Source organism: Geospiza fortis, unplaced genomic scaffold, assembly GCF_000277835.1.
Source record: "Geospiza fortis unplaced genomic scaffold, GeoFor_1.0 scaffold171, whole genome shotgun sequence".
NCBI lineage: Eukaryota > Metazoa > Chordata > Aves > Passeriformes > Thraupidae > Geospiza > Geospiza fortis.
The window spans coordinates 9,151,852-9,165,903 of NW_005054313.1; the positions used below are offsets into that span (position 1 = coordinate 9,151,852).

The window sequence follows — 14,052 nt, forward strand, 5'->3', positions numbered from 1 at the left end:
CGCGCGGAGCCGTGAGGGCTCCGCGGGCCCCGCTCGAGCCCAAGCGAGACGTTAAAAATGCATGAGCTCTAAAATATCTGTCTTAGGTGACGTATCCTCAATCACCCAAAAAATTATAAGCAAACTTTCCCCGGGGCCAGATCTGACGAATTACTTTGATTTGATTCCGATTGACTCTTGATTACCGAGAAAAACATCTTATGAGTATTTTTTTCTCTCTTTCTGAACCGTGTTGCTTATGGTAACTCAAACATACTGATGATTTTAACACAGGAATCACACAAGACAGAATAAGTTATTTTATTACAAGATATATAGAACATATTTTCTCTATTTGCAACCTTATTTCAGCAGTTCTGCAGTGCAAATCCCACCACAGGGCAGAAAACACCAAAATCATGACATTGGATACAAGAACGAAATAAACTCAAATTATCAAAATTACAAAACAGAACATGGAAGTATCTACAGTACTTATATAAATAGTGCAAATTATATATCTATAGGATAAGTATTTAGAGTATCAAAACCATTTTGGAACAGCGTTTTAAAGAAAACTGGTCAGTCAGATGATGTTAGGGATTTAAAAGCTAAATACAACTCTTATTTTTTCAAGAAGAACTGTCGAGCTTCTTCCCAGGACTGCCGGGGGAATCTGTTGGAGAGCTCAAGATAATCTTGAGAACTGAAAAATTTTTCTGTTGAAGACAGAACATAAAATTACCAAGTTATTCCCTTTTAAGATAAGATGGCAGTAAAACAAGAATAATGAATGTGCAGCCAATTTGAGTGATTTACTCCCCTCCCCCTATCCAAACCTCCTCAGACCATGGGGTGACACTTCTGTGGAGCTCACGGCATCTATGCTTGGCTTTAAGAATGGGAGCAGAGGCTCTGATGAGCAAAGGCTTCCATTTGTGAGCTGCTCAGGCTCTCTGCCCTGTGCAGAGGAACATTTTACATCTTTGCACACTTCACGTTCTTGGGCACACCACTCAGCCTCCTTATACTCTGGGCAGCCTCAGTGGCATTTTCTGCTCAGCAGTTTCTTTTTTTTACTACAAAGGGCCGCAGAAGAGTTGTGTTCCTGACTCCTCAGAGCACAAGCACAAATGCAGCTTTCACTCCTCAGAGTGTGCAGTGACGTGGACAGGACTTCACTGTGCCAGGTTTGAGGGTCTGACCTTCCACGCAGCACCCAGCCGTGAAGTTTGTGCTTTCAGGTTTTATTCCCATCAGTGTTACTATTCCCAATTTTTTGGGGGACACCACCCTTCATATTCAAGTGATAAAAGAGATAAAAATAATCCTGCCTACACTATTATCAAATTTTTGCAACTGGGGAATGTTTAGAAATCATATTCACACGTTACCAGATTTTTGTTTAAAAGTTCCCCCAGTTTGAATAGTGAAAATAAAAAGCAAGTTTTCCACTCGGATTTTAGATGTTTCTTGAGAAGAATCTAATGAAAATATAGTCCTGGAAAGTTGGTGCTGCAGACACTGCACGAGTCTGCTTCAGACTGAGATATCTGATGTTGACAGTAAAAATGTCCATAAAGTTACTTTCATTTTATAATTTATTTTTAAACAAAAACTTGATGCTTTAGACCTAGAACCACTCACCTCCTAGCAAATGCTGAGGAAATGGCGGTGGATTTCTACTGATGAGGGAGAAATGACTGTCCGAGCGTCACATTTTATGCACAATTCTCAAGACCAGATATCCATCAACACTTGAATTTCAGATGTGTTTAGCAAGTAACAGCCATCTCAGCTGAGAATCTTTCAAATGTTTAGCCTAGAAAGGTTGACTGCATTTAAAATAATATTTATAATAACTGAGGAGGGAAAAAAAATCCCGACTCTTCTGCAAACTGACAAACTTTAAAGGACAATTACAGGACAGTATTTTAGAGATTTTTGGCTCCCTGAGTGTATTGGCATGGCTGCATAGCTTCTGCAACCTAAAACTTTTGAAGGCAGCCTTTGTGTCAGCTAATTAAATATGTGCAGGTACAGTATCACATTTTAAGACACGATACCACACAGCATTGAATAAAGATTAACAGCCTGAATCCCCGTCAGAGGAGCAGCAGGCTGGAACACACGGATGTGCAGGTCAGGATGTAAGGCAGGGAGCCCACCCCAAACTGTACATTCCCTTCTCAGCCACACCGATTCAAGGAACTTAAACCACAGCAGCTACACATTTTGCTACGCAGTTGTTACTCTGTTACACTGCAGGGAACGTACCCCTCTGCTGAGATAACTGATTTTCCATTTGGCCTGAGCTCTGTGCAAAATCCTATGGGGGGAAAACAAACAAAAAAAGATATCAGGTTTTCAGATCTTCCATCTGAGAAATTAAAACAACATTTAAAAGTCTTCACAATCATTCAAAAATACTAATACTTAATGTAATCTGTAAATTAACAAACTCTGGCTTGTTTCCTACATATCATAACACAGTACTTCCAGCACTTAAATTCTGTAATTTACAGTGGATTTTTACACATTTATTTATATCTGTATTCAAAAAATATATTTTTAGTGGATGTCTTCTTAGGAAATAGTTATTATTGTGATTTTTATTTAGCCATTTAACCATAACTATGTTTCTGTAAAACAAATGGTGTTTCAGACGTTTGCTCCCAACTCCAAATACACTCTTACAAAATTCATGACTGATCCCAATTTCAATGGCTGTGCTTCCCAGCAACCTGGGAACCTGAGGTGCTGATCTCCGGGGAGAAGGTGGAGTTGCTGCCCAGCGCTGCTGGCCCTGGCAGCCAGCTGTGTCCCCAGCTGTGTCCCCAGCTGTGTCCCCAGCACTGAGCACTGTGTGATCTCACTGCTGTGGGGTGTTGGGGTGCAGCATCCTCGGAGCCAGCACAGACACCGAGCTTGCCTGGAACCAGGCAGCTCCCCACTACAGATCCTGTCCTTCGCTGGAGTCTCCACACAGCAGAATACTGAAGAAGGGATTACCCGAGACAAGATACAGCACGGCAAATCATGGATACTCCTGAATGTTTCTGCTTATTCCTGCACATCTCCAAACAGAAGTAACAAAAATAAACAGGCTGATGCAAACTTCAGCTGATGGAAATAAATCTATCGGTAGGGAGAGCGCTGTAAAATGCAGAAATGCTCTTCCTTTGATTTTGGCTGCACATTTAACACACTGTATTTAAGTGTTATATTCGTACACACCACCAAACTTTTACGCAAACAGGACTTCTTTTGGCGTTCCCTGGCAAAGGAAGAATCTCATTTTCTAGTCACAGGCCAACATTTTACAGTCTTTCCCAAACCTTCTACCGAAGCAAATGAGAGATTTGCTTGACAAACAGCAGTGAGTTGAAATAGAAGTAGAGTAGCAAGTCCCTTCTGCGTGCGCGGATCTCCGCATTCCTTGGATCCTGCCAGCACTGCGCTCCGTGTGTGCGTGTGCAACATCGGGATTACACTTTAAAATGGGCAAAATACTGAAGGACTACCGAAGCCAGCAGTGACGGGACACTTCACAGCACACACAGCTCTTCCCTATTTGAATAGAACACCTTTTTTTAAAAGCCTGCAGGCATAGTACACGAACTTGCCATCTGGGATATAACTAACTGGAAATCGTATTAGTAACGCTGACCCTTATAAATATACTTACGCTTTACCGTAGCTACTGGGGATTTTAGTGCCATTCCATCTCTTACGGAACAGAAATCAACGTAAACAACCTTAATTATTCATATAGGGAACATTCTCCTCCACTCTCCTGTTTTTTAGCTGAAAAAACCCCAAACTAAACTTGTCGCACTTCTAATAATGCATAAATTATATTTTTCAGTTTCACTATAAGAAAGTCAAAGAAGATAAATTATAGCTGTGTATTTAACCAGAAGTTCATTACTATATGGCAAATGCTTTTAATACAAAGTTCCAAACTTCTTTTAAAAAAACTGCTGTGCAATTATTTTAGTATTAAAAGGATAAAAAGTAGCTGCACTCATAAGTTTGATGTTATGCAAAGACTTTTAGTAAATATTTAGTTCTTGTACTTTCTCTCTGAAATGTTTGTAACCTATTATTGGAATAGCTGTAAAGCATTAGGGAAAGGACTTTGATTAACATTTCTTTATCAACAGCAGTAACTTTCAGGTGACTGATACAGGGTTACAAAATGCCAAAAGTATATCACTTTTAACATTACCGTTTTTATGAAAACTACATTTATTCACTGTAAACAGTCAATAAAATGCTTGAAAACCATGAGGCAAGCAAAAAATCTGATGGATAAAACAATATATAAATTTAAACAAAGGGAAGAAAAACAATGCAAATCTTTATTCAAAACAGTATTTGTAATGACTTTGGTGGCTTACTGTCGAAAATAAAGATTGCAAGATTAGACTGGAAACATATGTTTTGTGTATTTTCTGCATAAAATGCATACACTTACCCAGCTCTCTGTAAATCTATGGTACACAGTATACAACTGTACATTTATATGTAAACACATTAATATACTGATTTCAGATATGCTGTATGGGCAAGAATTTTTAAAAAAATAAATATTTTAAGATCTACATCACATCTTCCCAGTACATCCAGAAACTTGAATGCAAACCGGATTCTGCACAAACAGTGAGAACCTGAACTACTCAGTAAACTTTCAGTGTGATAAAATGCCTCAAGTACAGGCATCATCTGTGGTTTGAGAAGAGCTGCAGAGACACTGGAAGCACTTCAGTGCTGTTTGCTTGTCCTAGTGCAGTGAAGATCCCCACCCTGAGAGCAAAGGCGAGCACTGCCGTACCTGGATGAAGGTGGCCAGTAAAACACAGCTCATCTCCTGCTCCAGGATGATCTTGTTCTGAGGGTTATTGTAACACGCAGCTATGAGTGAAGGGAAGAGCACTTTGATTAAACGAGGATCACTGAAATACTGGAAAGGCAACTGGCAGAGCTTCTGCAGCACCGTGGGGTGACGGCCAGACTGCACAATGATCTGAAAATACAAACAGAACAAAATTCAACCACGTGATCTATCTGTTCTTCTCTTCTCTTAACCACCAAGGGTGCTGAAGTCATGCTAAAAAAATGAGCATGGATGAGGAGTAAGTACTAAAAATAAAGCCCATAACATTTACTTCAAATAACTTCTGTTTCAGTGTGCAAGTACTATTTTTCTTGCGGAGTAATACAAAAAATACAAAGCTCTGAAAGTTCTTTTTCCTGTACCACCCAAAAAGACAGCAAATAAGCACGGGATTAATTTACAGATTACAGTAAAATAGATAATTTAATACCTTAATTCAAAAGATAAAGAATTACAGCTCAGGGACTATTCTAAGGTAGAGCCATGAAAGACAAAACGCTGACCCCTGCCATTTGAACACACTAAGCACGAGGAAAGAAAAATCCAGGATTTTAAAAACCCTCCCGAAGCTTGACCATCCTTCCTGGGGCTGGCAATTCGAGAGGACTGTGTTTCAGGGGAGATGTCTGCCACGAATTCTCAGGCACCAAAAAGAAAAGGGGATTGTGAGCTGCCCAGTGAGGAGTTTCTGTAAGGAGAGACTCAGAGAGATCCTCCCATCTGTGCTCCTTATCTTGGTTTCTATCAGTGCCATTGGCTCTAAAAGGAGAATTGTTTAGATAAATGGGACTGTTGTCATGAAGAAGGCTAAGTTTACAACTGTATACATCTGAAGAAATAAGGCAATGCTATCACTGGTCTCCTACAAAGGAACCTTTCCATTTCACTTGATATTCTTATAAAATCTTTGCCATAAACTAAAAAATGCCCAAATCGGATCTGTTCCAAGAAACCTTGATTAGACAATTACAATATGAAAGAGCTGTTTGACCCAAAGTTGGCTTTTCAGCATAGGAGGAAGCTCCTATAAGGCTGGAACACTGTAAAACTGAGGGTCATGACTGTAAATTGTACTTGGAAAAACACAATTTTACAGGTACACACCCAGACAAGACTGCATTCAAATTAAAACCAGAAGGACAGAAAGAAGCGGTTGAGACTACAGGAACATAAATTACAGGGATTTACAAGTTCTCAAAGCACTTTTAACAATACCTTCAGAGCACACACTAAGTTGATAATGCAGTTCAGTTTAAAAACAAGATGAACAAAATAATAGTTTGCTCTTTTTTTTCAGTTCACCAGTCAAAAAAGACATTGAAATACCTTTCAAAATACTGGTAGCAATGTCTTAATGCTCTTAAAGACAGGAGCAATTTTTAAAAAGATAGCCAAAAAAGTGACAATTAAGCACACATTCAGACATTGTTTTGAGGATGATTCTAAACTCTCAGCTCCCACCCTGTAAGCAACTTTGGAAGGGTCCCCAACTTTGGGAGTACTGTTGAAATTTTAAATTAACCAGAGTGGCTATTATACTGTTCTATTTTTCTGTGGTAAATTCTATAATCAGAAAAGTATTTAAAGTCAATCATAATTGGTACTAAAATAACTACAATTGGCATTTCTGATCCAGAACAGAACAAGGGAACTCTTGATTTCTTTTTCATGGCCACCATACCCTTGATGAATAGGCAGAGGAAAAGAAGTTTTTGGGACTTTTTATTTTTCATTTCACAGTTCACTTCCTTTACCTGTCCTAAAAATGCCATGGATAGTTAGTGAAGTCCTGCCACACTCACAGTGCAGATACCCAAATAGCTTCCACGGAATTATTATTTCATTATCTTTTTATTTTCAACAGCTTTACTACTATGATGTTATCAACATTAAAGATAGGAAGGGATATAGAGGGGTTGCTGGCTGTTTTAATCTGGTATTTATCACATGTGGAACCAATTTAATGATTTCAGCTCATTGTACTAATGCAGCTACTAAACCTGATACACTATATTATGTACTCTGAAGAAAAAAACCATGAGTCATCCCTTACTGGAAAAAAAGCCAATCAAATAAACCTGCAGCAGAGCACATATTCCTTGCTTCACTGTCAATGGGTGGAGAAAGTGAAAGCCAGCACTTGACTTGAACATCAAAGAAAACAAATGAAAACCTCACACTTCTCTTCCTTGATTTTTTTTTTTTTGAATAGTCACTTGGCTTAATAATCCCAGGGACTTTTGCAGGCCTGGAATATGGAATGCTCATCTTACAAACTGCTCTCATAGAAGAGATACAAGCTCCTTACTGAAATGCAGCTTGCCTCTCCTCCTGCCACAGACTGGGATCCAGATGCATTTACCTGGAATTAGCTTTTCTTGTTGCTCTCTCTCTCTAGCCTGCAAATCAGATATGCCTGTCAATGTAACAAGATCCTAATTAAATCACTGCATTTCTGTACAGCCAAGCATATAAGCACCTGCTTAACTTCAGCTATGTGCCTATGTTCCATTAATATTTTTTTGTGGTTTTCTTTTTCTGAACTGAGACCTATCAAATTAGTCCAAGCTACTACAATTATTTTTTTAAAATCAGAGCAGGAAACTAACATTGATGTTTTCTGTATTTCCTTTTAAAACCTTGCTTATCTCAAAACTTACAGATATTCATATAACTTTATTGGTTTTGCCTGTGCTTAGCTGGAATAAAGTCCAGCTTAGTTTATCTTATTTATGGCCCAACATGTACTAAATGCTGGAACAATCCTGGGAACACCCAAGCAACACACAGGCAGGAGACACAGCAAACAGATTTCTGAAATGCTATTTCATGAATGAAGGGAGTTCTCCTTTGTGCCACCAGTCAAACTCCAGGCCCTGTCCATCCTGGAGGTGGAGCCCCTGTTACAGAGTGGGTGAGAATTCAGGTTCAGCACACTAGAAAGCACTGGCCAACACTGCTCTCAGTGTAAAAGCCTGCTGAGGAGAGACTGGAGCATCTCAGATCCTCACTTTCAGGACTGCAGTCCTGCCTGGTTGGTGTCTGTCTGCACATCCAGGTCTCCCAACCACTCAGGCTGCACCCACAGCCAACTGTCCAGCACCATGAGTGATGTGGTGACCTGTGGGAACTTTCCACTGAGCAACACCTCGCAGGGCTGCCTATCAGTTATCTTCTGTCACTCCCACCACTTTATAGCCCTCTGCAGGTCCTGTTAATTGGCTTAATCTCCAATAGCCAGTGGGTCAGGCTCTCTCCCCTGCCCTAGCAGCAATCCCTGCTCCTGTGTGACTCTCTGGGAAATGCACTCTGCTCTCACAAGTGCAATCATCATCCCCATCCACTGCACTGGTATTTCTGAAGTTTATCACTCAGGAAAGCATGATTCATGATTTCTGAAGTCTCTAGATGGAACCCATGTTTTCCTCACATTTACTCAGGCCAATATTCACTGTAAAGTGTATTGCTTGGCCATTTGCTGCACTTCTCACTGTGAAAGCCTGAAGCAGTATAAAAGTCAGTCTTTCAAAACAGACTCCAATGACAAAAGCCAGCAATATGCCACACAGCACTTGAGCAATAAAATAAGACAATCAATCAAAAAAATTAAAAGCTCCATGTGGTATGAAACAGTAATAAAGTAGTGAGGGGAACTCATCATTCTCTGGGAGATAAGGCTTCCCCTGTCACTCAGGTAGGGTCTGCCTCCAGACCTGATGTGACTGCTGGAAGGATATTCCAGAAGGATATTCCATCTGGATACTCAGTCCTTCCCTGTATGACCCCCAGGACAGCAGCCTGGCACTGCTGCCAGCAGTTCCTGGCACCTTGCAAAGGAGAACTTCCCAGGACTGAATGCCTCTGCTAAGGAATTAACAGACCATAGGAATCCAAAAAATTTGGGCACGATTTTCTTCTGGATAGCAAAGGGAAACGCTGCAGCTCATTTCATTTTTCAGTCAGCTCCAAGGGCCCCAGAATTAATGTTCTGATGCTGCTGCAGGAATGAGAATCATAAAAGTGCAGCTCCTTTCCTTCCTTGCAGGGAGACAATGAGTAGCACACATAGGGACAACCTTTGCCCAATAATTAGCAAAGGAAACATGTTTTGCTGAACACCTCCTAATTCTATTTATATACTGCAAATATATATTTGTTCTTCACTTCATCTTTCTCTGTATTCCTTTTATCAGTGAAAACTACCATTACTTTAAAATGCATATGTATGAATTTTTGTCAAAGGAGGGTAATAAAATCCTCATACCTAACAGGATCCAGAAGTTTGGAATGGCACAGCAATGACACAGAATGTCTCAGCAGCTACATGTGAAATCAGATGTAAAATCTTACCAATTCAACTGTTAATTTTACAGAAAACTAAAATAAGAATCCTCTTGCCTTTGAAACTAGATTTTCATAATCTGGTAACTGAGTGTACAAACAGGATTTTCATCAACAAAACTAAAATGCCATTTAGAAAGTTGAAGGATGTCTGTATGTAAAATACTGAACAAATATTAGTTCCACTGAAGTGAATTGATAATTCATAGACTCATACCATTCATATATTCATATCTTCTGAATAGACATGTAATGGAGATGCATGCTAGTAATTTGTCAAGAACTAACAGTTCAATTAAACTGCCCTGTGAAGATTTATTATGGAATAGCATTTTTGGGGACAATCTGAGTTCCTTTTTCCAAGTTGTAACTGCATTCAAAAAAGAGGAACTAACTTAATATAAAACTCTGCTTGCAATCTTCCAGAGATTTAAAGAAGATTATGATCCCAGATTGTTTTCCAATGGTTCTATGTGTGTATGTTAAATATTGTCAGATATTTTATTACAAATAACAAAATAAAGGGTTCAGTGTCAGACCAAGAACTTTTTCACCACTTGTGTACCACACAAGGTTAGCCCAGGATTACTGCAGACTGGAAGTGCTGATTTTTAGAGCAATATTTAGTCTAGTTCTACTGGTGGATTTAGGTTTTCTTGCTTCACTTGGACATTTGCAGCTCTGTAAAAACATCAATCATGTGAGTTATTTCTGTCAATATACACAATAAACCCACCAGAATGATCTTTTAAAGAAGCTAATTAATTTTGTAGTCAGGTAGAAGAGTAAGCCAGCAGCAAACTTTTTTTGTCTGTGGAAGGGCAAAACAAAGAACTGAAATGATTCACTTTGGGCAGAAACTTTGGGAGCAAAGGCACAGCTGGCAGCAGTGGCACTGCTGGGGCACACAGCAGCCACAGGGGCATGGCCAAGGCAAAAGGAGACAACACCCAGCAGCTGTGCTGCCATCTGAGGCCTGGCAGTGCCTCCCAGCACCATTCCCAGCCAGGCCATGGGAACCATGCCTGCCTTCTGCAGCCCATCAGCTCCTTTCATCCACACAGGAAAGGGAAAATGGGCAGCAGAGAAAGGAAAAAGATTGCCAAGGAGAGAACTGAAATCTGTAGGCACAAACCCAAATGGGGAGTTTTGAACAAAACCTTACAAGCCATCCAAGTGCACTGCTCTTGTGTGACTGACTCTGCCTGAAAATGCCGTGGGCTTCGTAGTCTACAGTCAGGCTGATGGGTTTTGTGAGTTTTGACCAAATATTCGGAGTTGTAGCTCTTTTCTCAAGTGGAAACTGAGACAAAGTTCTAATGTGGATACAGGAACAAGCAGCTGGAAAGTTCAGAACTTCCTGAAGCAAAACCTTCTTTGGCTCTTGGAGAAAAACCTGGCAGTGACACGGGGTGTTCCACAGGTACTCAGAAACAAATACAGTGCTTATTAGCAGGAGCTGAATTCACTTGCTAGAAAAACATCCTTCTCAACAGAATCTCCTTTCATTTTTATGAAACCAAGCATTAAAATGTGCCTTTTACTTGTCTGTGCTCTTCTGCTCTAATGTGGTTCACGTTCAGATGCAATTTTCTTAGAACAGCTCAGTTTAAAAAGTGAATGGTTCTCTGAGGGGCACTCCCTGCCTTCTCTGCTATCTCAGATGACCTGTGCTGCCAAACTTCAACATGCCCATGATAAACATTAGCATTTAAAATGGTACTCACTATGGGAACCACTAATGTTTCTTATCCATGTATTTTTCATTTCTATAAATGCCAATTCTAATTTGTACTAACAAGTAATAACTTCATTGAACAGGAACTGTGCATCTAATTCCTGTAACAGTATTCCATCAAACAGTTAAATCCCTCTGTTTGATATCAGGTTATTTACAACTTTGTAAAAGAAATAAGTCTTTATATTAGTAGTCCAGAGCTTCTCTTCAAAGTTAGATCTGCATTATTTCTTTGCTTCTATATAAACAGATCTCATACTGCTAGTATTTAATCAGCAGAATATGTCACCACTTAGGCTCTTCTTCTGTTTTAAGGTCAAGCTCTTTTCTTTCCATTTTGCAAACTCCACTATTGGCAAAGCTCTGAGCAAAGAATGCTCTAAATTCCTCCTGGCATTTCTCAGGAATCAGAGCACCAGTTCCATGCAAAAAGAAAGTTCCAGAATGCTACACTGAAATTTAAAAATAAGAATTTTGTCTATTTGAAAAATTCCAGTGTTTATTTTCTTAGTGTCACGTGTAAGCCTTCAGAGAGAAGATAAGAGTGGTTCAGGAATAACATCAGTCTTCCTATAAAGCACATTCTAAGCATTGTCCTTTTAGAGCTCTATGGTTTAAGCAGATTCAAGGGTGCTCTGTGTATACATCACAGAAAAAAATTGTTGCATCAGTTTTTGTGTAACCATCCTAAGACATATGAACATTTAATATAGGACAAGGGCCAACCACCAGGACAATGATGCACTGAAAATGCAAAAATGTTTATCAAAGGTGATGCTAGTGGAAAATCTAGCAAAAGGTCATTGTACAAAGTTTTGAAAAAATGCAGCCCAAAATGACAACTAACAAGTCCCCTTAGTTATAAGACAACAAATGAAGTATATGTAAGATTAAATTCAACAATAAATATTCAACAATAAATAAATAACATTAAACAAATATTGTAAAATATAAACTTCATTACAATGTGATGAAAGGAAAATGGAAGCAATTCTAATATGCATTGAGGTTACTTGTGAATTTAATACTTGTCCAAGCTGCAGGAGAAAATAATCATCTAATATCTGACCAGGAGAAGGTATTAAGGAAAAGCCTAATTTCTGGAGTAATAGTATTTTAGCATTTATTAACACAAAAATAAATATTTAAATGTGAGGCTGTTCTCACACTTTGTATTAATGATATACTTGAGGACCCTGTTAAACCAAAGGGTGTCACTGCTTTCTAGAAAATTCCAAGCTTAATTGTTTCCACAATAATGTAACAGAAGATTCATATGTTTAAGTGTTGGCCTAATAATTTTTAATCAGAAAGTATTATTATAGATCCAATGTATAAGAAATACCTATCTTCTGTCAGATAAAATAAAAAACCCATCACGACACATCTCAAATCCTCAGGGGTTATTCTGAGCCCTGAAGTGATCAGAATTAGCCTTTGTAGCCCTGCACTGTTTTGGAAGAATCATCTTCACACTGATAACATCCCCAGCTTCCATGATGAACCCCTTTAAACTCAGGCTGCTGCTTTGGGCATGACTCTGCAGTCATTTACTCTGAATGAAATCCAACTGATCTGAATGAAGATGATTTAAAGGGTAGAGAAGAAACAGGACCAGTCAACAGAAGTTCAGGCAAACTGTTGGCTGAGGTTTTTGCCAGCACCCTTGGAAACAGCTAGTTCGGGTCAAAATCCCCAGAAGGTGTGAATAATTCCAACATTACAGTCTAAAACACATAAAATCTTCTTGTGCGTCTTAGAGCATTTTCTCTCTTCAAAAGCAAATATTTCCTGTCACACTCTGGAACTCTAGGCACAAGTAAGCTATATGGTCTTGGAATTATTATTCCTAGCACGTTTTGTCTTATGGTTTCCACAAGAAACGTAAAGGGTTTGTCAAAGCACCCAATCATCAACTAAAAAGCTTGTGAAACACTGAGCCACTGGACATATTACAGAGCTGTCTGAGACAAAGCTTCAAAGAGAGAGCAAGAAAATGTGCTTTTCTGCCACGAAAAACGAGCTCCAATTTACCCTTTACTAAGGGGAGAGGAAGACGAGCAACATTTTCCATAGTACTCCATTAATGCATTTTGTTCTTTACGTTTCAGTATCGCTTCAAACAAGAGTGACTGGAGCTGAACACGACCCAGGGGGCTGGGGAGACTCCTCGGGGGCTCTCGCAGGCTGCCGAGACTTTATGAGAGAGGCACAGGGAGTTCCCTCACACATCAGGCGAGACAGACAATAGCTCGCAAGGCTGATTAAAGATTTGCAGGCTTTAGATTCTGTTTTAAGTGTCCGTGTGAAAAGCGGTTCCCAAGCGAAGGGCGAGCGCCGCGCTGGGTGGGAGCGGCAGCGGGAGTTGCGCAAGCTCTGCCTCCGTCCGAGCCCAGCTCCGAGCGGGAACGAACTGCGGATGGAGCAGGATCATGCCAAACTCTGCGGTGTTTTCTCGATGTGGACGAAGTTCCACCGGGGATTAAGCTGAGACCACCAAACTCCTTTCATCCTGACTCAGGAGTAAGATTAGAATGCGGCTCTCCGGGTGCAGCAGCAGCTCCCTCTCTTCTCTAAGCCTCAGTTAGGGACTGTATTTGAAGGCTGTTGAAATTACTGGCTTTTATGACATTGAGAGATAAGTTTATCTTGCCGTGTTTACAGTTTGAGAGGAAGACAGTAAGATAAATCCAAATGCATTAATTTCTCACACTAATTCCTATACGCTTTCTCTTCTCCTTCCGACAGGAATGAGCCAGTCGTCATGAATTGAAACTAAATACACTTCATGCTAAGTCTTTGCTCATATTAAATTACCTTCCCCACCTCCTCTCAAAAACCCCCAAAAATCCAGGATGTATTTTGGAATGTTAGAAATACAATTAGGATGTGACACATGAAATGTGCAGTCCCAAATGCTTCTGACATACTTGATTTGCTTTGTCATAGATCATTCTTTAAAAGAAAAAAGTTCATCAGGAAGCTCAAACAACCAGATCATTCTTTAAAAGAAAAAGTTCATCAGGAAGCTCAAACAACAACAAAGGTGTCTGACAAATTACCTAAAAGGCATCCCCACTTTTGCCTGACTGCC

The 14,052-nt window shown here is 39.7% G+C and overlaps 1 protein-coding gene across 2 annotated transcripts in view; it reads right to left on the reverse strand.

Annotated features, from left to right (window-relative positions):
• Window positions 1–276: 276 nt before the first annotated feature.
• The window catches only part of SCAPER (S-phase cyclin A associated protein in the ER), a 135,817-nt gene continuing 122,041 nt past the window's right edge, over window positions 277–14,052 (reverse strand). For both annotated transcript variants that reach the window (XM_005419697.2, XM_031055946.1), the window contains 3 exons: window positions 4,817–5,008; window positions 2,257–2,308; window positions 277–698 (listed from right to left, as the gene is read on the reverse strand). In XM_005419697.2, coding sequence (XP_005419754.1) covers window positions 604–698; window positions 2,257–2,308; window positions 4,817–5,008 — 339 coding nt within the window. In that variant the 3' untranslated portion in view covers window positions 277–603. The remainder of the gene's footprint in view (window positions 699–2,256; window positions 2,309–4,816; window positions 5,009–14,052) is intronic.